The sequence below is a fragment of the Staurois parvus genome, unplaced genomic scaffold, assembly GCF_062004578.1.
Source record: "Staurois parvus isolate SC_StPar_1 unplaced genomic scaffold, SC_StPar_1.0 ptg000163l, whole genome shotgun sequence".
In the NCBI taxonomy this organism is placed as follows: Eukaryota; Metazoa; Chordata; class Amphibia; order Anura; family Ranidae; genus Staurois; species Staurois parvus.
This window is the reverse complement of record NW_028317959.1, coordinates 184,708-211,437: the sequence shown is the minus strand read 5'-3', so window position 1 is coordinate 211,437 and position 26,730 is coordinate 184,708. Positions and strand designations below refer to the sequence as shown.

Genomic DNA, 26,730 nt, shown 5'->3' with positions numbered 1-26,730 from the left:
TGCTGTTCACTGCCATTACTAGTACAAAGAAAGTAAGGATTAGGATTGATCACACTAGGTGTAATCTTAGACTCTGACCTCACATTCAGCCCCCACATTCAATCACTGGCTAAATCTTAACCATATACCAGATACCTTATATCCAGTTAGCTCCTACCCTGTCCACCTTTAGGCGATCCATGAAAATGAATTTATTCAGGGAAGCTTACCGCGCCTCCACCCAAGAACTGTACTTGCGTCAGATTATCCCCTGCAGCTATTACCTTTTATACCACCCCCCCCCCTCCCTTTAGATTGTAAGCTCCATGAGCAAGGCCTTCCTATTCCTTCTGTATCAAACTGTATTGTAATTGTACTTGTCTCCCTTTATATTGTAAACTGCCATATAAATCCTGTATAATATTCATAATAATATAATGAAATATGAACAAAGCATATCCCTCTATAGTGTATATTTGTCTCAAAGCACTAAGTGTCATTTCTGTCTGCTGCCTTGTTCCTTTACTATCTGCCTGAGTCACTTCTGGCAAGTTTTCCTGACACCAAGAGATAAAATGTGATAGGGGAGGGAGCTCCAACACACAACCTGTGATTTACAGCCTCAACTCTGTTCCTGTGTGCTGTGTGAAGGGGCAGTGTCTGTTCCTTCAAATCAGATCTCACTAAGCTCTGTAGAGTGTAACTCTAGCTTCCCACCCTCTGCTTTCTGACAGTTGAGACAAGCTATATAAATGCTGCACTTTTAACAGCTGTAGAGAAGAGAATACTGCAGATAATCAGGTACAACTTATGTAGAAGGATTTGTTTCCTCTCTGTGTATCACCTGATGCGTCACTTCCCTGGAAAGGGTTACTTTAAAGCTGAACACACACAGTTGCCTAAGCAGACACTAGGTTCTCCTTCCCACCCCTAGCCTGTGACTGGACTGTGAAAGGAGAAGCAAAAGACTCATGATTTCATCCCTCTGTCACTCTGCTCTCTCCTCCTGTCAGAATGCCTGACTGGTTCTTTGTTGCTTCTCTCTCCCCCAGTTTAGACTCTGCTGTACAGGGACTGATACTAAGTCAGATTCAGGTATATGATAGCTGTAAGTCGTTTTTGTTATCTAAACGTTGTCTCCTTGTGACTTTGCAGTTCCTGCGGCGAGTCAAAATAATGGCAACTTGACCTGCAGATCCTGCTATTCAAACAACTCTAACACTTGTCTGGAGGCCAGCACCATGCTGTGTCCGGCCAATCAGAATCGCTGTGTCACATATAGCACAGTAAAAAATGGTGAGTGCCGCCGTATGGTCAATACAATAAAACATTGAGTGAGGTTGTTGCTGCATCCAGTGACTGTGTTACAGTCCTGACTTTGCTCAGGTGGGCTTTAGGCTGGAAGCACTGACGAATGGCACCTCAGCATTAAACACAGATAGCAGTAGTAGTAGTAGTAATATTGTTAGTAGTAGTAGTAGTAGTAGTATTGCTATTATTAGTAGTAGTAGTATTGTTATTATTAGTAGTAGTAGTAGTATTGTTATTATTACTAGTAGTAGTAGTAGTAGTATTGTTGTTATTAGTAGTAGTAGTAGTAGTAGTAGTAGTAGTATTGTTATTATTATTAGTAGTAGTAGTAGTAGTAGTAGTAGTAATATTGTTAGTAGTAGTAGTAGTATTGTTATTATTATTATTAGTAGTAGTAGTAGTAGTAGTAGTAGTAGTAGTAATATTGTTAGTAGTAGTAGTAGTATTGTTATTATTATTATTATTATAAGTAGTATTATTAGTAGTAGTAGTAGTAGTCGTATTGTTATTATTATTTTTACTAGTAGTAGTAGTATTGTTATTATTATATTATTATTAGTAGTAGTAGTAGTAGTAGTAGTATTGTTATTATTATTTTTACTAGTAGTAGTAGTATTGTTATTATTATATTATTAGTAGTAGTAGTAGTAGTAGTAGTAGTATTGTTATTATTCTTATTCTTATTATTAGTAGTAGTAGTAGTAGTAGTATTGTTATTATTCTTATTATTATTATTAGTAGTAGTAGTAGTAGTAATAGTATTATTATTAGTAGTAGTAGTATTGTTATTATTATTATTAGTAGTAGTAGTAGTAGTAGGATGATGATGATGATGATGATTATACAGTAATAGATTTGTGATTCTCTTTCATTCTGTCATAACTGAACCCTACTTTACTATATAAACTAACATCATGTTGCAAAAACATTTTTTAGATCCTCCAGATATTTTGGCCACATCCTGGCTCAACATGGTGATATTAGATTATATGTATTTAAATTTTAAAAAACAGCTATAAAATTATGACCACTGACAGGTAAAGTGAATACCATTGATTATCTTGTTACAATGGCACCCGAAAGTGGGCGAGATATATTAGGCAGCAAGAGGACATGTTGTTCCTGAAGCTGAAAGAAGAAAATGTGGGCAATGATCTGAACAACTTTGACAAGGGCCAGTTTGCAATGGTTAGATAACTGGGTCAGAGTATTTCCAAAACTGGAGCTCTTGAGGATGTTCCTGGACTGCAGTGGTCAAGACTAGAGATGAGCGAAGAAATGAAAAATTCGATTCGACTGATTCGGCGAATTCGTGGACAATATTCGATTCGAGTCGAATAAATTCGCTGTGAATTTAACTTAAAAAAGGGTGTTTCTAGGCTTCAGAGAGACTTAATATTAGTGCAGAACACTGTACCTTTAATTTAAATGCCCTTGGAGTCTGCTGGGGAAGAGAAATAATACTGTCAGTCAGTATGACATGCAGATGAGTGCCGTCGATCTTAGAATCACCGCACACTTCACTCATTTGGGCAGTCACGGGGCCAAAACCAGAGTGTGGAGCCACAGTGTGGCGGTGGAGGCAGCAGCAATGGGAGGCCATACAGCACCCTATGACAAAAATGGAAACCACCAGCAGTGTGAGGAGACCTGAAAGTGGCACATGGCAGAGTGTGGCGATAGAGACAGCAGCAATGGGAGGCCGTACAGGGACCCATGACACACTCTGGACCTGGCAGCAGCATGAGGAGGCGGTACAGGGGCCCATGACAGATTACGGGCCTGGCAGCAGCATGAGGAGTCGGTACAGGGGCCCATGGCAGATTACGGGCCTGGCAGCAGCAATGGGAGGCCGTACAGGGACCCATGACACACTCTGGACCTGGCAGCAGCATGGGGAGGCGGTACAGGGGCCCATGACAGATTACGGGCCTGGCAGCAGCATGAGGAGTCGGTACGGGGGCCCATGACACACTCTGGACCTGGCAGCAGCATGAGGAGGCGGTACAGGGGCGCATGACAGATTACGAGCCTGGCAGCAGCAACTTGGACAGGAGGACGTTCAGCTTCTGCACCGTCGGGTGCGTGCTCGCAAACTGTTGTCTCTTGGAAACGGATTCCAAGAAAGACTGCTGACGGAATCCGTGAAGAGGAGTAGCAGGAGAAGGAGCATCTGAACGAGCGGAATATGCCAACAAGCGACAACAGTGGCCCATGACAGATTACGGGCCTGGCAGCAGCATGAGGAGTCGGTACGGGGGCCCATGGCAGATTACGGGCCTGGCAGCAGCTATGGGAGGCCCGTAATCTGCCAGCACCCTATGACAAAAAATGGAACCCACCAGCAGTGTGAGGAGACCTGAAAGTGGCACATGGCAGAGTGTGGCGATGGAGACAGCAGCAATGGGAGGCCGTACAGGGACCCATGAGAGACTCTGGACCTGGCAGCAGCATGAGGAGGCGGTATAGGGGCCCATGGCAGATTAGGGGCCTGGCAGCAGCTATGGGAGGCCCGTAATCTGCCAGCACCCTATGACAAAAAATGGAACACACCAGCAGTGTGAGGAGACCTGAAAGTGGCACATGGCAGAGTGTGGCGATGGAGGCAGCAGCAATGGGAGGCCGTACAGGGACCCATGAGAGACTCTGGACTTGGCAGCAGCATGAGGAGGCGGTATAGGGGCCCATGGCAGATTAGGGGCCTGGCAGCAGCTATGGGAGGCCCGTAATCTGCCAGCACCCTATGACAAAAAATGGAACACACCAGCAGTGTGAGGAGACCTGAAAGTGGCACATGTTTGGGGCATGATTCATGGCGGATTTAGTCAGTTGTGTCAGGAACTGGTGGTTTGAAATCCAGACTAATCCACGCCTGATTCATTTTCACAAACGTGAGTCTCTCCACACTTTGGGTGGACAGTCGTGTCCTCCGCGGAGTTGCAATACCTCCTGCCGCACTAAACACGCGCTCCGATGCCACGCTACTGGCCGGGCATGACAGCCTTTCAAGGGCAAATTCAGCTAGTTGGGGCCAAAGGTCAAGTTTCGTTGCCCAGTAGTCAAGGGGATTGTCTACCTCGGTTGGCAGGGTGCTGTCCAAGTAGGCCTAAGCCTGTTGTTTGAGGTCCTGCTCCAGGTCCACCTGATGCTGCTGCTGCTGCTGCGGCTGGTTAGTAGTTTCCTCACTGCGCTGGTGAAGAAAGCTACTCATCATCGACTGCAGACTGAGGCAGCCGCTGCTGGTGGAGCTGCCACTGCTCCTACCACCCCACCCCTCCCCTGCTGCCATGGCAGCGGAACACGAGCGCACAGGGCCCACAGTGTCTGAGGATGGACGTTGGCGCAGACAGGCAGAGACCAGCTGACTACATAGGTGTTTTTTATAGTACGTTATTTTGGCCTCCCTCTCAGCAGGTGTGAAAAAGGCCACCATTTTTGAACGGTAGCGAGGGTCCAACAAGGTGGACAGCCAAAAGTCATCCCTCTGTCTGATGGTTATTATTCGGCTGTCGCTACGCAAGCAACCGAGCATGCTATGGGCCATTTGTGCCAAGGAATGCGAGGGACTCCCTGCCTCCATCTCCACAGCATACTGCCACGGTGCGTCTAGGTCCTCTGTCTCCTCTTCCTCCTCCTCTACCAGATGCTCCTGCTCCTCCACTCCTGTCCGCTGAGTGGAAAAACCACCCATTTCACTCAATAATTCCTGAGCACCAATGTCCTCCTCTACCTCCTCCTCTTCTTCCAGTCCTGCCCCCACAGGGGCCATGTGGCGTTGAGATCTGTGCGCCACGTCTACCGCACCCTGACCAGCCATTGTTAACAGCATTTGTTCCAGGACGTGCAACAGAGGAATGACGTCGTTCATCCCATAGTCCTGCCGACTCACGAATAGCGTGGCCTCCTCAAAGGGCCTGAGCAAGCGCAGGTGTCACGCATGAGCTGCCAATGGCTGACATCTAAGTTACACAGGGAGTACCTTTATCTGCTTTTAACATCAGGAAATCTGTGATGGCCTTTTGCTGTTCGTAAAGGCGGTCTAACATATGTAGGGTTGAATTCCACCTTGTTGCAACGTCACAGCATGAGGAGTCGGTATAGGGGCCCATGGCAGATTAGGGGCCTGGCAGCAGTTATGGGAGGCCCATAATCTGCCAGCACCCTATGACAAAAAATGGAACACACCAGCAGTGTGAGGAGACCTGAAAGTGGCACATGGCAGAGTGTGGCGATGGAGACAGCAGCAATGGGAGGCCGTACAGGGACCCATGAGAGACTCTGGACCTGGCAGCAGCATGAGGAGGCGGTATATAGGGGCCTACGGCAGATTAGGGGCCTGGCAGCAGCTATAGGAGGCCCGTAATCTGCCAGCACCCTATGTCAAAAAATTCAACACACCAGCAGTGTGTGAGGAGACCTGAAAGTGGCACATGGCAGAGTGTGGCGATGGAGACAGCAGCAATGGGAGGCCGTACAGGGACCCATGACAGACTCTGGACTTGGCAGCAGCATGAGGAGGCGGTATATAGGGGCTTATGGCAGATTAGGGGCCTGGCAGCAGCTATAGGAGGCCCGTAATCTGCCAGCACCCTATGTCAAAAAATTCAACACACCAGCAGTGTGAGGAGACCTGAAAGTGGCACATGGCAGAGTGTGGCGATGGAGACAGCAGCAATGGGAGGCCGTACAGGGACCCATGACAGACTCTGGACTTGGCAGCAGCATGAGGAGGCGGTATATAGGGGCCCATGGCAGATTAGGGGCCTGGCAGCAGCTATGGGAGGCCCGTAATCTGCCAGCACCCTATGTCAAAAAATTCTACACACCAGCAGTGTGTGAGGAGACCTGAAAGTGGCACATGGCAGAGTGTGGCGATGGAGACAGCAGCAATGGGAGGCCGTACAGGGACCCATGACAGACTCTGGACTTGGCAGCAGCATGAGGAGGCGGTATATAGGGGCCCATGGCAGATTAGGGGCCTGGCAGCAGCTATGGGAGGCCCGTAATCTGCCAGCACCCTATGTCAAAAAATTCAACACACCAGCAGTGTGTGAGGAGACCTGAAAGTGGTACATGGCAGAGTGTGGCGATGGAGAAAGCAGCAATGGGAGGCCGTACAGGGACCCATGAGAGACTCTGGACCTGGCAGCAGCATGAGGAGGCGGTATATAGGGGCCCATGGCAGATTAGGGGCCTGGCAGCAGCTATGTGAGGCCCGTAATCTGCCTGCACCCTATGTCAAAAAATTAAACACACCAGCAGTGTGAAGAGACCTGAAAGTGGCACATGGCATGAGAGACTCTGGACCTGGCAGCAGCAGGAGGAGGCGGTATAGGGGCCCATGGCTGATTAGGGGCCTGGCAGCAGCTATGTGAGGCCCGTTATCTTGCAGCACCCTATGTCAAAAAATTTAACACACCAGCAGTGTGAAGAGACCTGAAAGTGGCACATGGCAGCAGAGTGTGGCGATGGAGACAGCAGCAATGGGAGGCCGTACAGGGACCCATGAGAGACTCTGGACCTGGCAGCAGCAGGAGGAGGTGGTATATAGGGGCCCATGGCAGATTAGGGGCCTGGCAGCAGCTATGTGAGGCCCGTAATCTGCCTGCACCCTATGTCAAAAAATTTAACACACCAGCAGTGTGAAGAGACCTGAAAGTGGCACATGGCAGCAGAGTGTGGCGATGGAGACAGCAGCAATGGGAGGCCGTACAGGGACCATGACAGACTCTGGACTTGGCAGCAGCATGAGGAGGCGGTATATAGGGGCCTATGGCAGATTAGGGGCCTGGCAGCAGCTATGTGAGGCCCGTAATCTGCCTGCACCCTATGTCAAAAAATTTAACACACCAGCAGTGTGAAGAGACCTGAAAGTGGCACATGGCAGCAGAGTGTGGCGATGGAGACAGCAGCAATGGGAGGCCGTACAGGGACCATGACAGACTCTGGACTTGGCAGCAGCATGAGGAGGCGGTATATAGGGGCCCATGGCAGATTAGGGGCCTGGCAGCAGCTATGTGAGGCCCGTAATCTGCCTGCACCCTATGTCAAAAAATTAAACACACCAGCAGTGTGAAGAGACCTGAAAGTGGCACATGGCATGAGAGACTCTGGACCTGGCAGCAGCAGGAGGAGGCGGTATAGGGGCCCATGGCTGATTAGGGGCCTGGCAGCAGCTATGTGAGGCCCGTTATCTTGCAGCACCCTATGTCAAAAAATTTAACACACCAGCAGTGTGAAGAGACCTGAAAGTGGCACATGGCAGCAGAGTGTGGCGATGGAGACAGCAGCAATGGGAGGCCGTACAGGGACCCATGAGAGACTCTGGACCTGGCAGCAGCAGGAGGAGGTGGTATATAGGGGCCCATGGCAGATTAGGGGCCTGGCAGCAGCTATGTGAGGCCCGTAATCTGCCTGCACCCTATGTCAAAAAATTTAACACACCAGCAGTGTGAAGAGACCTGAAAGTGGCACATGGCAGCAGAGTGTGGCGATGGAGACAGCAGCAATGGGAGGCCGTACAGGGACCATGACAGACTCTGGACTTGGCAGCAGCATGAGGAGGCGGTATATAGGGGCCCATGGCAGATTAGGGGCCTGGCAGCAGCTATGTGAGGCCCGTAATCTGCCTGCACCCTATGTCAAAAAATTTAACACACCAGCAGTGTGAAGAGACCTGAAAGTGGCACATGGCAGCAGAGTGTGGCGATGGAGACAGCAGCAATGGGAGGCCGTACAGGGACCATGACAGACTATGGACTTGGCAGCAGCATGAGGAGGCGGTATATAGGGGCCCATGGCAGATTAGGGGCCTGGCAGCAGCTATGTGAGGCCCGTAATCTGCCTGCACCCTATGTCAAAAAATTTAACACACCAGCAGTGTGAAGAGACCTGAAAGTGGCACATGGCAGCAGAGTGTGGCGATGGAGACAGCAGCAATGGGAGGCCGTACAGGGACCATGACAGACTCTGGACTTGGCAGCAGCATGAGGAGGCGGTATATAGGGGCCCATGGCAGATTAGGGGCCTGGCAGCAGCTATGTGAGGCCCGTAATCTGCCTGCACCCTATGTCAAAAAATTTAACACACCAGCAGTGTGAAGAGACCTGAAAGTGGCACATGGCAGCAGAGTGTGGCGATGGAGACAGCAGCAATGGGAGGCCGTACAGGGACCATGACAGACTCTGGACTTGGCAGCAGCATGAGGAGGCGGTATATAGGGGCCCATGGCAGATTAGGGGCCTGGCAGCAGCTATGTGAGGCCCGTAATCTGCCTGCACCCTATGTCAAAAAATTTAACACACCAGCAGTGTGAAGAGACCTGAAAGTGGCACATGGCAGCAGAGTGTGGCGATGGAGACAGCAGCAATGGGAGGCCGTACAGGGACCATGACAGACTATGGACTTGGCAGCAGCATGAGGAGGCGGTATATAGGGGCCCATGGCAGATTAGGGGCCTGGCAGCAGCTATGTGAGGCCCGTAATCTGCCTGCACCCTATGTCAAAAAATTTAACACACCAGCAGTGTGAAGAGACCTGAAAGTGGCACATGGCAGCAGAGTGTGGCGATGGAGACAGCAGCAATGGGAGGCCGTACAGGGACCATGACAGACTCTGGACTTGGCAGCAGCATGAGGAGGCGGTATATAGGGGCCCATGGCAGATTAGGGGCCTGGCAGCAGCTATGTGAGGCCCGTAATCTGCCTGCACCCTATGTCAAAAAATTTAACACACCAGCAGTGTGAAGAGACCTGAAAGTGGCACATGGCAGCAGAGTGTGGCGATGGAGACAGCAGCAATGGGAGGCCGTACAGGGACCATGACAGACTCTGGACTTGGCAGCAGCATGAGGAGGCGGTATATAGGGGCCCATGGCAGATTAGGGGCCTGGCAGCAGCTATGTGAGGCCCGTAATCTGCCTGCACCCTATGTCAAAAAATTTAACACACCAGCAGTGTGAAGAGACCTGAAAGTGGCACATGGCAGCAGAGTGTGGCGATGGAGATAGCAGCAATGGGAGGCCGTACAGGGACCATGACAGACTCTGGACTTGGCAGCAGCATGAGGAGGCGGTATATAGGGGCCTATGGCAGATTAGGGGCCTGGCAGCAGCTATGTGAGGCCCGTAATCTGCCTGCACCCTATGTCAAAAAATTTAACACACCAGCAGTGTGAAGAGACCTGAAAGTGGCACATGGCAGCAGAGTGTGGCGATGGAGACAGCAGCAATGGGAGGCCGTACAGGGACCATGACAGACTCTGGACTTGGCAGCAGCATGAGGAGGCGGTATATAGGGGCCCATGGCAGATTAGGGGCCTGGCAGCAGCTATGTGAGGCCCGTAATCTGCCTGCACCCTATGTCAAAAAATTTAACACACCAGCAGTGTGAAGAGACCTGAAAGTGGCACATGGCAGCAGAGTGTGGCGATGGAGACAGCAGCAATGGGAGGCCGTACAGGGACCATGACAGACTATGGACTTGGCAGCAGCATGAGGAGGCGGTATATAGGGGCCCATGGCAGATTAGGGGCCTGGCAGCAGCTATGTGAGGCCCGTAATCTGCCTGCACCCTATGTCAAAAAATTTAACACACCAGCAGTGTGAAGAGACCTGAAAGTGGCACATGGCAGCAGAGTGTGGCGATGGAGAAAGCAGCAATGGGAGGCCGTACAGGGACCCATGAGAGACTCTGGACCTGGCAGCAGCATGAGGAGGCGGTATATAGGGGCCTATGGCAGATTAGGGGCCTGGCAGCAGCTATGTGAGGCCCGTAATCTGCCTGCACCCTATGTCAAAAAATTAAACACACCAGCAGTGTGAAGAGACCTGAAAGTGGCACATGGCATGAGAGACTCTGGACCTGGCAGCAGCAGGAGGAGGCGGTATAGGGGCCCATGGCTGATTAGGGGCCTGGCAGCAGCTATGTGAGGCCCGTTATCTTGCAGCACCCTATGTCAAAAAATTTAACACACCAGCAGTGTGAAGAGACCTGAAAGTGGCACATGGCAGCAGAGTGTGGCGATGGAGACAGCAGCAATGGGAGGCCGTACAGGGACCCATGAGAGACTCTGGACCTGGCAGCAGCAGGAGGAGGTGGTATATAGGGGCCCATGGCAGATTAGGGGCCTGGCAGCAGCTATGTGAGGCCCGTAATCTGCCTGCACCCTATGTCAAAAAATTTAACACACCAGCAGTGTGAAGAGACCTGAAAGTGGCACATGGCAGCAGAGTGTGGCGATGGAGACAGCAGCAATGGGAGGCCGTACAGGGACCATGACAGACTCTGGACTTGGCAGCAGCATGAGGAGGCGGTATATAGGGGCCCATGGCAGATTAGGGGCCTGGCAGCAGCTATGTGAGGCCCGTAATCTGCCTGCACCCTATGTCAAAAAATTTAACACACCAGCAGTGTGAAGAGACCTGAAAGTGGCACATGGCAGCAGAGTGTGGCGATGGAGACAGCAGCAATGGGAGGCCGTACAGGGACCATGACAGACTATGGACTTGGCAGCAGCATGAGGAGGCGGTATATAGGGGCCCATGGCAGATTAGGGGCCTGGCAGCAGCTATGTGAGGCCCGTAATCTGCCTGCACCCTATGTCAAAAAATTTAACACACCAGCAGTGTGAAGAGACCTGAAAGTGGCACATGGCATGAGAGACTCTGGACCTGGCAGCAGCAGGAGGAGGCGGTATAGGGGCCCATGGCTGATTAGGGGCCTGGCAGCAGCTATGTGAGGCCCGTTATCTTGCAGCACCCTATGTCAAAAAATTTAACACACCAGCAGTGTGAAGAGACCTGAAAGTGGCACATGGCAGCAGAGTGTGGCGATGGAGACAGCAGCAATGGGAGGCCGTACAGGGACCCATGAGAGACTCTGGACCTGGCAGCAGCAGGAGGAGGTGGTATATAGGGGCCCATGGCAGATTAGGGGCCTGGCAGCAGCTATGTGAGGCCCGTAATCTGCCTGCACCCTATGTCAAAAAATTTAACACACCAGCAGTGTGAAGAGACCTGAAAGTGGCACATGGCAGCAGAGTGTGGCGATGGAGACAGCAGCAATGGGAGGCCGTACAGGGACCATGACAGACTCTGGACTTGGCAGCAGCATGAGGAGGCGGTATATAGGGGCCCATGGCAGATTAGGGGCCTGGCAGCAGCTATGTGAGGCCCGTAATCTGCCTGCACCCTATGTCAAAAAATTTAACACACCAGCAGTGTGAAGAGACCTGAAAGTGGCACATGGCAGCAGAGTGTGGCGATGGAGACAGCAGCAATGGGAGGCCGTACAGGGACCATGACAGACTATGGACTTGGCAGCAGCATGAGGAGGCGGTATATAGGGGCCCATGGCAGATTAGGGGCCTGGCAGCAGCTATGTGAGGCCCGTAATCTGCCTGCACCCTATGTCAAAAAATTTAACACACCAGCAGTGTGAAGAGACCTGAAAGTGGCACATGGCAGCAGAGTGTGGCGATGGAGACAGCAGCAATGGGAGGCCGTACAGGGACCCATGAGAGACTCTGGACCTGGCAGCAGCAGGAGGAGGTGGTATATAGGGGCCTATGGCAGATTAGGGGCCTGGCAGCAGCTATAGGAGGCCCGTAATCTGCCAGCACCCTATGTCAAAAAATTCAACACACCAGCAGTGTGAGGAGACCTGAAAGTGGCACATGTTTGAGGCATGATTCATGGCGGATTTAGTCAGTTGTGTCAGGAACTGGTGGTTTGAAATCCAGACTAATCCACGCCTGATTCATTTTCACAAACGTGAGTCTCTCCACACTTTGGGTGGACAGTCGTGTCCTCCGCGGAGTTACAATACCTCCTGCCGCACTAAACACGCGCTCCGATGCCACGCTACTGGCCGGGCATGACAGCCTTTCAAGGGCAAATTCAGCTAGTTGGGGCCAAAGGTCAAGTTTCGTTGCCCAGTAGTCAAGGGGATTGTCTACCTCGGTTGGCAGGGTGCTGTCCAAGTAGGCCCAAGCCTGTTGTTTGAGCTCCTGCTCCAGGTCCACCTGATGCTGCTGCTGCTGCTGCGGCTGGTTAGTAGTTTCCTCACTGCGCTGGTGAAGAAAGCTACTCATCATCGACTGCAGACTGAGGCAGCCGCTGCTGGTGGAGCTGCCACTGCTCCTACCACCCCACCCCTCCCCTGCTGCCATGCCAGCGGAACGCGAGCGCACAGGGCCCACAGTGTCTGAGGATGGACGATGGCGCACAAAGGCAGAGACCAACTGACTACATAGGTGGTTTTTATAGTACGTAATTTTGGCCTCCCTCTCAGCAGGTGTGAAAAAGGCCACCATTTTGGACCGGTAGCGAGGGTCCAACAAGGTGGACAGCCAAAAGTCATCCCTCTGTCTGATGGTTATTATTCGGCTGTCGCTACGCAAGCAACCGAGCATGCTATGGGCCATTTGTGCCAAGGAATGCGAGGGACTCCCTGCCTCCATCTCCACAGCATACTGCCACGGTGCGTCTGGGTCCTCTGTCTCCTCCTCCTCCTCCTCTACCAGATGCTCCTGCTCCTCCACTCCTGTCCGCTGAGTGGAAAAACCACCCATTTCACTCAATAATTCCTGAGCACAAATGTCCTCCTCTACCTCCTCCTCTTCTTCCTGTCCTGCCCCCACAGGGGTCATGTGGCGTTGAGATCTGTGCGCCACGTCTACCGCACCCTGACCAGCCATTGTTAACAGCATTTGTTCCAGGACGTGCAACAGAGGAATGACGTCGTTCATCCCATAGTCCTGCCGACTCACGAATAGCGTGGCCTCCTCAAAGGGCCTGAGCAAGCGGCAGGTGTCACGCATGAGCTGCCAATGGCTGACATCTAAGTTACACAGGGGAGTACCTTTATCCGCTTGTAACATCAGGAAATCGGTGATGGCCTTTCGCTGCTCGTAAAGGCGGTCTAACATGTGTAGGGTTGAATTCCACCTTGTTGCAACGTCGCAGATCAGGCGATGCTGTGGAATTCCGTTCTGCCGCTGCAGCTCAATGAGGGTGTTCTTTGCGGTGTAGGAATGGCTGAAATGCATGCACAGTTTACGTGACATTTTAAGGATGTCTTGCAGTGGGATGGTGGATTTTAGGAACCGCTTGACAACCAGATTGAACACGTGAGCCATGCATGGCGCATGGCACAACCTTCCTTGACGCAGAGCAGACACCATGTTCTTTCCGTTGTCAGTCAACATGGTTCCGATTTTTAGTTTGCGCGGAGACAGCCATCTGTCGATTTCTCTGTTCATTACACTCAGCAGTTCCTCCCCTGTGTGACTACGTTCGCCAAGGCATACCAGGTGCAGCACAGCGTGACACCGTTGCGCCCTGCACATGTGATATGCCGGTCGGGTAATGGGACTTGGCACGGGGGTGGCGGCTGAGGACACGGCGGAAAAAGAGGTGGTAGAGGCGGACATGCTTGCTGGACCAAGGACGTGCAAACGTGGAGGCAAAAGCGTCGTGACCTGTCCAAGTTGCTGGTGCGGCTGTGCCGGCACCACGTTCACCCAGTGGGCCGTAAATGACATGTACTGTCCCTGACCGTAGTTACAGCTCCACACGTCGGCGCTGCCGTGCACTTTGGCAGAGACCGACATGCTCAAAGACTGGCCCACCATCTCTTCTACATGTGAATGCAGGGCTGGCACTGCCTTTTGGGCAAAGAAATGACGGCTTGGCACTCTCCACCGCGGCGCGGCACAAGCCATCATTTCTCGGAAAGGTGCTGAGTCCACCAGTTGGAAAGGGAGGGACTGCAGCACCAGCAACTTGGACAGGAGGACGTTCAGCTTTTGCACCGTCGGGTGCGTGCTCGCAAACTGTTGTCTCTTGGATACGGATTCCAAGAAAGACTGTTGACGGAATCCGAGAAGAGGAGTAGCAGGAGAAGGAGCATCTGAACGAGCGGAAGATGCCAATGAGCGACAACTCCCCTCAGCAGAGGTGTTGGAGCCTTGACTGGCTGATAGAGGGCGATTGACGACGTCGGGTGACGGAGCAAGTAACGGAGCGGGTGATGGAGCGGGGGCTGGGGCAGGCAGAACCGCCGTATGTTTATCACGGTTTTCCCAGGCCACCGAATGGTGACGCTGCATATGCTGACGCAACGCTGTAGTCCCAACATGGGCCCCCTGGCCACGCTTGCATTTCTGGCCACATAGTCGACATACGGCTACATTTACTTCCTCGGGCGGCTTGAGGAAAAATTGCCACACCACCGAGTAGGAAACTTTGCCCCCGCTACTCTTCACTGGCTGACTGCTACTTCCTCCGTGCGCACCGGCACCACTACTGGCCGTGGTGGTAGGCTGCAGTGGAGCTGGTGCTCTACTCCGTGGACGTTTGGCTCCACTGACACTGATGCGACCCTGCTGCTGTCTCCTGGGCAACCCACCGACTGTTTTGCTCGCTGCCAAGCTGCCACCCTCTTCTCCTGATGATGCGGAAGAAATTGCCTGATGACGACGAGGCTGCCAAGTGCGATCAACCTCCTCATCATCAAGTAGGGTCTCCGCCTCACTACTAGCCCCCTCGGCTGCGTCTGGGTCAGGAGACAGACCTGTCTCTAGACCGGCTACCGAGCCACTCTCCTCGCCAGTACTTGTTCGCTTGGCTGCTGAAAAGGCCGATGTCTCCCCCCGTTCCTGACCGCCCTCTGTTAGCTCTTCCTCACTGTACAGTGGGGCTGAGCCCACAGCATGCGATACTTCGCTTGGTGAGGGAACAGCAAAGGACAGGGGCAGGTAGAGGACACGTGATTTCAGTGGGCTTGGTCCCGGGCCATGCCAACTAACGGTTGTGTCTGACGTACCCACCGACCGTTGGCTGTAGGTGTCAGAGGTGACCTGGGAAGAGGAAGACGACCGAGCCAACCAATCAATGACGGCAGGGTTGTCGGTGGAGACACGACCGCTGGATGACACCGGGAGCACTGGCCTCTGGCTGCGAATACTGCTGCCTCGACCCCTTCCTCTGCTGCCACGTCTGCTCGCTCCTAAAACATTGCCTCCTCTGCCACTCCTCTGCATGTTGTCTGACATACTATTTAATTCAACGATTAGGTGTCCCTGAGTAACAATTCTCTGGCACTCAGTAACAATTCTGTCTGTCCCTGAGTATGAATTCTGTGGCCCTGAGTAACAATTCTGTGTCTGTGCGAGTAACAATTCTGTGTCTGTGCGAGTAACAATTCTGTGTCTGTGCAAGTAACAATTTTGTGTCTGTGCGAGTAACAATTCTCTGGCACTCAGTAACAATTCTGTCTGTCCCTGAGTAACAATTCTCTGGCACTCAGTAACAATTCTGTCTGTCCCTGAGTAACAATTCTCTGGCACTCAGTAACAATTCTGTCTGTCCCTGAGTAACAATTCTCTGGCACTCAGTAACAATTCTGTCTGTCCCTGAGTATGAATTCTGTGGCCCTGAGTAACAATTCTGTGTCTGCGCGAGTAACAATTCTGTGTCTGTGCAAGTAACAATTTTGTGTCTGTGCAAGTAACAATTTTGTGTCTGTGCGAGTAACAATTCTCTGGCACTCAGTAACAATTCTGTCTGTCCCTGAGTAACAATTCTCTGGCACTCAGTAACAATTCTGTCTGTCCCTGAGTAACAATTCTCTGGCACTCAGTAACAATTCTGTCTGTCCCTGAGTAACAATTCTCTGGCACTCAGTAACAATTGTGTGTCTGTGCAAGTAACAATTCTGTGTCTGTGCAAGTAACAATTTTGTGTCTGTGAGAGTAACAATTCTCTGGCACTCAGTAACAATTCTGTCTGTCCCTGAGTAACAATTCTCTGGCACTCAGTAACAATTCTGTCTGTCCCTGAGTATGAATTCTGTGGCCCTGAGTAACAATTCTGTCTCTGTGCGAGTAACAATTCTGTGTCTGTGCAAGTAACAATTTTGTGTCTGTGAGAGTAACAATTCTCTGGCACTCAGTAACAATTCTGTCTGTCCCTGAGTAACAATTCTCTGGCACTCAGTAACAATTCTGTCTTCCCTGAGTAACAATTCTCTGGCACTCAGTAACAATTCTGTCTGTCCCTGAGTATGAATTCTGTGGCCCTGAGTAACAATTCTGTCTCTGTGCGAGTAACAATTCTGTGTCTGTGCAAGTAACAATTTTGTGTCTGTGAGAGTAACAATTCTCTGGCACTCAGTAACAATTCTGTCTGTCCCTGAGTAACAATTCTCTGGCACTCAGTAACAATTCTGTCTGTCCCTGAGTATGAATTCTGTGGCCCTGAGTAACAATTGTGTGTCTGTGCAAGTAACAATTCTGTGTCTGTGCAAGTAACAATTTTGTGTCTGTGAGAGTAACAATTCTCTGGCACTCAGTAACAATTCTGTCTGTCCCTGAGTAACAATTCTCTGGCACTCAGTAACAATTCTGTCTGTCCCTGAGTAACAATTCTGTCTGTCCCTGAGTATGAATTCTGTGGCCCTGAGTAAGAATTCTCTGGCACTCAGTAACAATTCTGTCTGTCCCTGAGTATGAATTCTGTGGCCCTGAGTAACAATTGTGTGTCTGTGCAAGTAACAATTCTGTGTCTGTGCAAGTAACAATTTTGTGTCTGTGAGAGTAACAATTCTCTGGCACTCAGTAACAATTCTGTCTGTCCCTGAGTAACAATTCTCTGGCACTCAGTAACAATTCTGTCTGTCCCTGAGTATGAATTCTGTGGCCCTGAGTAACAATTCTGTCTCTGTGCGAGTAACAATTCTGTGTCTGTGCAAGTAACAATTTTGTGTCTGTGAGAGTAACAATTCTCTGGCACTCAGTAACAATTCTGTCTGTCCCTGAGTAAGAATTCTCTGGCACTCAGTAACAATTCTGTCTGTCCCTGAGTAACAATTCTCTGGCACTCAGTAACAATTCTGTCTGTCCCTGAGTAACAATTCTGTCTGTCCCTGAGTATGAATTCTGTGGCCCTGAGTAAGAATTCTCTGGCACTCAGTAACAATTCTGTCTGTCCCTGAGTATGAATTCTGTGGCCCTGAGTAACAATTGTGTGTCTGTGCAAGTAACAATTCTGTGTCTGTGCAAGTAACAATTTTGTGTCTGTGAGAGTAACAATTCTCTGGCACTCAGTAACAATTCTGTCTGTCCCTGAGTAACAATTCTCTGGCACTCAGTAACAATTCTGTCTGTCCCTGAGTAACAATTCTCTGGCACTCAGTAACAATTCTGTCTGTCCCTGAGTAACAATTCTCTGGCACTCAGTAACAATTCTGTCTGTCCCTGAGTAACAATTCTGTCTGTCCCTGAGAATGAATTCTGTGGCCCTGAGTAAGAATTCTCTGGCACTCAGTAACAATTCTGTCTGTCCCTGAGTAACAATTCTCTGGCACTCAGTAACAATTCTGTCTGTCCCTGAGTAAAAATTCTGTGGCCCTAATAACGTTTCTGTGGCCCTAAGTAACAATTCTCTGGCACTGAGTAACAATTCTGTCTGTCCCTGAGTATGAATTCTGTGGCCCTAACTAGCGTTTCTTTGTCCCTAAATAACGATTCTGTGGCCCTCATTAACAAGTCTGTGTCCCTGAGTAATGGTTCTCTGTCCCTAAGTAACTTCTCTCTGTCCCCAATTCTCGTTTCTGTGGCCCTAACTCTGTCCCTGTCCCTAGTACAGAGCGGTCTGCCTCTGTTCAATGACTGCAGGCAAATGAAGATTTCCAAAATGGCCGCTATATATACCTCGACCATTACACAGTGCTGGCTGGCTGGCTGCTGATTGGCTGATGCGATCACATGTCGTTGAGGAATGCATTATGGGGCAGCGCGCCTTGTCTGCGCGCCTTCCCCGACATCCCCGCTCCGTCGCCGCACATGTCAGCCGCCATTTTCGGAAAAATTTCGATTCGCGCGTCCGAATTAGGCTGTTTTTCGGATTCGGCACGAATCGAAATTTTTCCGAAATTCGACTCGAATTCCACTTCGGATACTTCGATTCGCTCATCTCTAATTATATCTATATATATTCATATGCCCTGCCCACATGCTACCTCCCCTGGGAAATGCAGTTCCTGGGCACCCTGCTCACCAGTCAAGCCCTGCTCACTAGTCAAGTCCTGCTGTTCTGCATACAAGTTTCAGAGGGCTGTTCTGCCAAATGTGAATGACCCTAAATGGCAGGTCACCACCATGTCCATTTTAAAGTACTGCATCTAACACCATTAAAAATGAATACTGGCTCCAAAAGAAAGGTGTCAGAGCACACAGTGCATCACAGTTTGTTGTGTCTGGGGCTGCGTAACTGCAGATCAGTCAGGATGACCATGCTGACCCGTGTCCACAGCCAAAAGTGCCTACCAGCAGCACATGAGTGTTAGAACTGGACCTCAGAGCAATGGAAGAAAGTGGCCTGGTCTGGTGAATTGAAGAATTGTTTGAGGAACACAACGATGAGTTTATGATGCTGACTAGGACTTCAAATTCTTCAGCTCTCAATCCAATCAAGCATCTGTGAGATGTGCTGGAAAACCAAGTTCGATCTATGGAGGCCCCACCTGATGACTTACAGGACTTAAAGGATCTGCTACTGATGGCCTGGTGCCAGATACCACAGTATACCATCAGTGGTCTAGTGGTGTCCATGCCCGACAGGTTATGATGGGTGGTCATAATGTTATGGCTCATTGGTGTATAGTTGGGTTGCATAGTAGGGTTCCATATTTGCTTAAAGTTTATAGTAAAAATATATTTTATGTTCTGATTTGATTGCAGGGAGTACATTGATGACAGAGTCCATGAAAGGCTGCGGAACAGACAGTGCATGCAATTATGGGGAGACTGGATTAAGTCTAAATGGACAGCAGTCTATTCAGACAAAACTATTTTGTAATGACAGTAACATTGCTGTTACAGATACTGTGACCAGCCAAACTCAGGTGACTTCTACAACTCCCAGCACTACTACATCCTCTCCCAGTACTGCTACAACCACCACTCCCAGCACAACTACATCCTCCCCCAGTACTACGACATCCTCCCCCAGTACTACTACAACCACCACTCCCAGCACAACTACATCCTCCCCCAGTACTACTACAACAACTCCAAGAACAACTACATCCTCCCCCAGTACTACTACAACCACCACTCCCAGCACAACTACATCCTCCCCCAGTACTACTACAACAACAACTCCCAGCACAACTACATCCTCCCCCAGTACTACTACAACAACAACTCCCAGCACAACTACATCCTCCCCCAGTACTACTACAACAACAACTCCCAGCACAACTACATCCTCCCCCAGTACTACTACATCCTCCCCCAGTACTACTACATCCTCCCCCAGTACTACTACAACCACCACTCCCAGAACAACTACTTCCTCCCCCAGTACTACTACATCCTCCCCCAGTACTACTACATCCTCCCCCAGTACTACTACAACCACCACTCCCAGCACAACTACATCCTCCCCCAGTACTACTACAACAACAACTCCAAGAACAACTACATCCTCCCCCAGCACTACTACAACCACCACTCCCAGCACTACTACAACCTCCCCAAGTACTACTACAACCATCACTCCCAGCACAACTACATCCTCCCCCAGTACTACTACAACCACCACTCCCAGCACAACTACATCCTCCCCCAGTACTACTACAACCACCACTCCAAGCACTACTACAACCTCCCCCAGTACTACTACAACCACCACTCCCAGCACTACTACAGCCTCCCCCAGTACTACTACAACCACCACTCCCAGCACAACTACATCCTCCCCCAGTACTACTACAACAACAACTCCAAGAACAACTACATCCTCCACCAGTACTACTACAACTACCACTCCCAGCACTACTACATCCTCCCCCAGTAGTACTACAACCACCACTCCCAGCACAACTACATCCTCCCCTAGTACTACTACAACTACCACTCCCAGCACAACTACATCCTCCCCCAGTAGTACTACAACCATCACTCCCACCACTACTACATCCTCCCCCAGTACTACTACAACCACCACTCCCAGCACAACTACATCCTCCCCCAGTACTACTACAACAACAACTCCACGAACAACTACATCCTCCCCCAATACCACTACAACTACCACTCCCAGCCCTACTACATCCTCCCCCAGTAGTACTACAACCACCACTCCCAGCGCAACTACATCCTCCCCTAGTACTACTACAACTACCACTCCCAGCACTACTACATCCTCCCCCAGTAGTACTACAACCATCACTCCCACCACTACTACATCCTCCCCCAGTACTACTACAACCACCACTCCCAGCACAACTACATCCTCCCCCAGTACTACTACAACAACAACTCCAAGAACAACTACATCCTCCCCCAGTACTACTACAACTACCACTCCCAGCACTACTACATCCTCCCCCAGTAGTACTACAACAACCACTCCCAGCACAACTACATCCTCCCCTAGTACTACTACAACTACCACTCCCAGCACAACTACATCCTCCCCTAGTACTACTACAACTACCACTCCCAGCACAACTACATCCTCCCCTAGTACTACTACAACAACTCCAAGAACAACTACATTTTCCCCCATTACTACTACAACCACTACTCCTAGCACAACTACATCCTCCCTAAGTACTAATACAACCACCACTCCCAGCACAACTACATCCTCCCCTAGTACTACTACAAACACCACTCCAAGAACAACTACATCCTCCCTCAGTACTACTACAGCCACCACACCCAGCACAACTACATCCTCCCCCAGTACTACTACAACCACCACTCCCAGCACAACTACATCCTCCCCCAGTACTACTACAACCACCACTCCCAGCACAACTACATCCTCCCCCGGTAGTACTACAACCAGCACTCCCAGCACAACTACATCCTCCCCCAGTACTACTACAAACAGCACTCCCAGAACAACTACATCTTCCCCCAATACTACTACAACCAGCACTCCCAGCACTACTGCATCCTCTCCCAGTACTATAACCAGCACTCCCACTCCCAGCACTACTACATCCTCCCCCAGTACTACTACAACCACCACTCCCAGCACTACTACATCCTCCCCCAGTACTACTACAACCAGCACTCCCAGAACAACTACATCTTCCCCCAGTACTACTACAACCAGCACCCCCAGCACAACTACATCATCCCCCAGTACTACTACAACCAGCACCCCCAGCACAACTACATCATCCCCCAGTACTACTACAACCACCACTCCCAGCACTACTGCATCCTCTCCCAGTACTACAACCACCACTCCCAGCACTACTACATCCTCCCCTAGTACTACTACAACTACCACTCCCAGAACAATGACATCCTCTTCCAGTACTACTAATACCAGCACTACTAGCTTTAAAACATCCACTCCTAGTATTACTACTACAACAAGCACTCCTACCACAACTACATCCTCTCCCAGTACTACTACAGCCAAGGTGGCTACATCCTCTCTAAATACTACTACAACCAGCCCTCCAATCAGTACTGCTAAAACTAGCACTGCTACATCCTCCTCCGCAACTACTAAAATTAGCACTACTACATCCTCTATCCTTACTACTACAACCAGCAGTCCCAGTACTAGACTTTCTAATAGTACTAGTACAACCAGTACCACCAAATTGATTACATCCTCCACCACTAAAACTACAACCAGACCTCCCAGCAGTAGTAGTAGCACAAAGGTTGCACAAACAACCTCTAAAAAAACAACGACCACTATCATAAGTATCGTAGACTTTCTTAAAAGTAAAAGCGAACGAAAAATCTACAATCTACCATTTATTATGCTTTTTCCTCTGACTGTGTACATTGCTTGCCTTTATTTAATGACTTCATCATTGGGTACCTAGGATAAAGCCCAACCTTTGTGTTAGTTTTGAGTAGAGTAAGCAACAGTTATGACATTGTCAGGTTTTTATATCTGTCTGTGACTTCATTGGGGAACTTCTTCTCAATAAAGGAGGTCACCAGAACACAAAGGCACAGACAGCAATAAAAACCTCACTGAGGTTCCCATCTTTTCCCGCTGTTTTAACAAAAGTGCTGCATTCCCAGAGGGAGATTTTGGATCACTTCCTGTTCCTAGAATTCACTGTCATTGGAATAGGAAGCGAGAATAAATCTACTCAATGGGTACACAGGTAGCAGTAACAAAAACATTTTAACCGTTACCAGTCTTGTTGGTTCAAACCAGGGTTTCAAAGAGGCATGAGCAGTCTATCAAGTTCATCCTTCCTATTTTAAAGCCTCATGTGATCCTCTTCAAGTAGTTGTGGGCATACAATAATATAGACGCTTTCTATTATTGTTATAACTATGCAGATACCATAGCATTGCTTAGCGAACTTTCTTAACTTCTTTACAATGTTCTGTCATGTGGCCGTGCATCTGTTCAACCTGATAGTGGGGGAGGTCAGGACACTCTGTGCGCCTGTATTCCATAGTTTGTTCAGCCTAAGGCGAGATGTAGGCTGTGCTTTAGCAGGGAGTGTGTTCAAGAAGAAGGCTGTGATTGGGAGGGGGGGTGTGCCAGAGGCAGGCTGTGATTGGTTGAGGGGGGCCTGGTGGCTGAACAAGCTACCCAATACAGGCATGCTGTTGGTCTGCACAGTGTCCTGAATCTCTGAATGACCAAACAAACAATGAAAACTGACCACACTAACACAGATCAGCTTCTGTGCTTTGTGTGGTCAGCCTAGAACAAGGAAGAAGGATTACTGGTGAGATCAACCAGTTGAAAGAAGAACATGAAAATGATAGATACTATGATGTATAAAATACACATATGTGAAAACACACATAGAAAAAATTATATAGGGTTACATACACTTGAACTTCAAAACTTTCTTGAAAGCCTGGTCCTCTTCCTCTACATATAAACACGTGTTAGACGTCCGGCTTAGGGGCAGACATAACATGATACCTTCTATAAACAAACTTCTGAGTGCCCCTTTGAAATTAGTTTCACTTATTTAGAGGCAGCTTAACTTTAGGGTTTAGTCCTACCAATTGTGAATCTTGGTATGGTGAATGGGACTTTTAAAGAATGTCACCCCAACATTTCATATTTCTGACTGCTATACCATGTAATTGTATGAAAACGTATCCTGTTCTCTTTGTATTGCTTCCTTTGTGTGAAATCCCTGATATCCCTACTAGTTCCTCTGTATTCCTAATAAAAACTGACCACATTAGGCATGAGAGCACAGCATGGTCAGTTTCCTGGCTGTACTGAGAACTCAGCCAGCTCTCCTCCAATGATTAGACTTGTGCTGCACAGTCATTCACTGGGAAGACCAGTGTCCTGTTGTTTCTCCTCCCCCAGCTTTCTGAGCTCCTTATGCAGCTAAGAATGGAGGGTATGTGGTCACTTATAAAAATGCAGGAAAAGGTATTTATGTTTATTATACTTATACACAAATGTTTTGCCTTTTTCTATTTTAAACTGAACGGGTTGTTTTACAAGGTGAGGGTTTACATATACTTTAAGGTACCAAACAACATCTCAATACAAACTATTCATAAAATTCAATATTCTACACATAAGTTAGATAGAAAAGAAAGCATAACACCCTCATATCCAATTCAACGCCATGTATGCTTGATTTATTTTATTGGCCAACAAAATGATCAACAAAATGCATTAATTTCTCAGTTAATCCTTCACCAATGTTGCTATTGTAAAATGAATTTACCTGCAAGAATACTGTAAGATGATACTTACCTTTAACCTTTTTCCTGCCACCGATATGCAGTATGTAATATGTCAGAGAAGTGGGGGGGGGGGTACTCCTCTCTTCCACACATCACACACCCTGGTAAATGCATGTTTCCTGGGCTCTGTATGCCGGAACTGGCATGTCTGGTGCTGATAGTAGAGGAGTGGGAGATCAGAGAATGTCCATTTGCTGATCTCCCCTTCTTGCTAATGACCTGGAAGTGACATGTACAATGTCTGGGTCCTGGTGTCACTTTCTGTAGCCAGCATGGCTAGGGAAGAAGTTAACAGAGTGGGATCTGCATTCTAATCGCTTTATTGGAGGACAGGTGAGACATCAGGGGTGTTTTAGGCCCCTGCTGTCTCATTAAAGTGAAACGGTCACCAAAAAATGCATCACATAGGGACTTTTTGTCCCCTAGATGAAGAAAAGTTACACCGAAGCTTGCAGTAAATATATAGTGTTTTGGGGGTTTTACTTAATTTCAGGCCTAAAATGATTTTTTCAAAATGTGTGCAAAAAATGTCGCTAGCTGTGAAAGGGTTAAAAGTAATACTTAGATTACAACATGGTGTCAAATGAGATATGAGCAACAGGGTGTACCAATGTTTTTTTTTTTTGTATATATAATCATATCTACCTATAAGGCTATATATATTATAGATTTTGTTAAATTAGTGTTTTATCTTCTGTAATGACCTATTCTTTATATTGTATCAGGGTCAGTATAGATGTGCATTCAAATTGTACTTCTTTCTTACAATATTATACAATTTTTTATTATTAACCTACTATGTGTGATTAATATTTTAATATTTCTGCTGAATTAATAAAAGTGTGTTCCTGTTTTAAGTGAGTGTATGTGTCTGTTTCAATATGGAAAGTTCCCCAAAACTGGGAACTTAAAGTGGAGTTTCAGCTGTTTTTGTGTTTCTTAAAAGTCAGCAGCTACAAAAACTGTAGCTGCTGACTTTTAATAAACACACACTTAAACTGTCCCGCAATCCAGCGATGTACCGACCCACGCAGCCCTTCTCTCCTTCTCTCCTCCACGACGCCGACATCTCAACTGTGGGCACCAGGCTGTGACAGCCTCACAGCCATGTGCCCACTGAGCATGCCTGAGTTGCGCTGCACTTCCTAATTGGTCCGGCAGTCTCCTGGGACCTGTGAAAGTTCCCAGGAGACAGTGGGAACTTTCACAGGTCTGAGTCAAACTGAGCTGGAAGTGGGACCGGCTACCTGTCAAAACCAGCTCCCCCCCAAAAAAAAAGGTGTCAAATATGGCAATGCAGGGGGGGAGGAGGCAAATAAGCAGAGCTTCCACCTTTGAGTGGAACTCTGCTTTAAGTGACTAGCCTCAGTTGATACACAGATATGAAACAAATCCTCCTACATAAGTTACACCTGTTTATCTGCAGTCCTCTCTTTTCTGCATTCTTTCAAAGTGCTGAATTTATAAAGCTTGTCTGTGATTCAGAAAAAAAGAGGAGAAGAGCTGAGGTTACACTCTGCAGAGCTCAGTGAGGAGAGCTCTGAGAGCTTATTGGAGGGAAGAGAGACACCCCCCTCCACACAGCACACAGGAACAGAGCTGAGGCTGTAAATCTGCTGGAGGGCCCTCCCATGTCACCATTTTTCTCTTGGTGTCAGGAAAACTTGTCAGAAGTGATTCATGCAGATAGCAGAGGAATGAAGACAGAAATGACAATTAGTGCTCTGGACTGAGACAAGTACACACTATAGAGAGATATGCTTTGTTCGTATTTCATGTCTGAGGTTTGCAACCACTTTAAACAATGCATTTCTATTGTTTTGTATTTAAAACCAAAACATTTTCTAATTTCGGATTAGAACCCCATCAGGCTTTTATTGCTATCTGGGGCTCAGATAGGCTGGGCATGCACTATAAACTATATAAAAAAAAAAAAATATATATATATATATATATATACAGTCATGGCCGAAATTGTTGGCACCCTTGATATTTTTCCTGAAAATCAAGTATTTCACACAAAAAAGGTATTGCATTAACACATGTTTTGCTATACACATGTTTATTCCCTTTGTATGTATTGGAACAAATATAAAACAGAGGCAGAAAAGCAAATATGACATAATGTCACACAAAACCCCAAAAATGGGCTGGACAAAAGTATTGGCACCCTTAACTTAATATTTGGTTGCACACCCTTTGGAAAACATAACTGAAATCAGTCGCTTCCTATAACCATCAATAAGCTTCTGACACCTCTCACCCGGAATTTTGGACCACTCTTCCTTTGCAAACAGCTCCAGGTCTCTCTTATTGGAAGGACACCTTTTCCCAACAGCAATTTTAAGATCTCTCCACAGGTGTTCAATGGGATTTAGATCTGGGCTCATTGCTGGCCACTTCAGAACTCTCCAGCGCTTCTTTGCCATCCATTTCTGAGTGCTTTTTGACGTATGTTTGGGGTCATTGTCCTGCTGGAAGACCCAGGATCTTGGACGCAAACCCAGCTTTCTGACACTGGGCCCTACAGTGCGACCCAAAATCCTTTGGTAATCCTCAGATTTCATGATGCCTTGCACACAGTCAAGGCACCCAGTGCCAGAGGCAGCAAAACAACCCCAAAACATCATTGAACCTCCACCATATTTTACCGTAGGTACTGTGTTTTGTTCTTTGTAGGCCTCATTCCGTTTTCGGTAAACAGTAGAA

At 48.7% G+C, this 26,730-nt stretch overlaps 1 protein-coding gene across 1 annotated transcript in view; it reads left to right on the top strand.

Moving 5' to 3' along the window:
• The window catches only part of LOC149462974 (uncharacterized), a 49,123-nt gene extending 24,245 nt beyond the window's left edge, over window positions 1-24,878 (top strand). The window contains exons 8-9 of the mRNA XM_089676041.1: window positions 1,135-1,275; window positions 19,033-24,878. Of these exons, the coding sequence (XP_089532167.1) occupies window positions 1,135-1,275; window positions 19,033-22,157 (3,266 nt within the window). The 3' untranslated portion in view covers window positions 22,158-24,878. The remainder of the gene's footprint in view (window positions 1-1,134; window positions 1,276-19,032) is intronic.
• The last annotated feature ends 1,852 nt before the right edge of the window (window positions 24,879-26,730 follow it).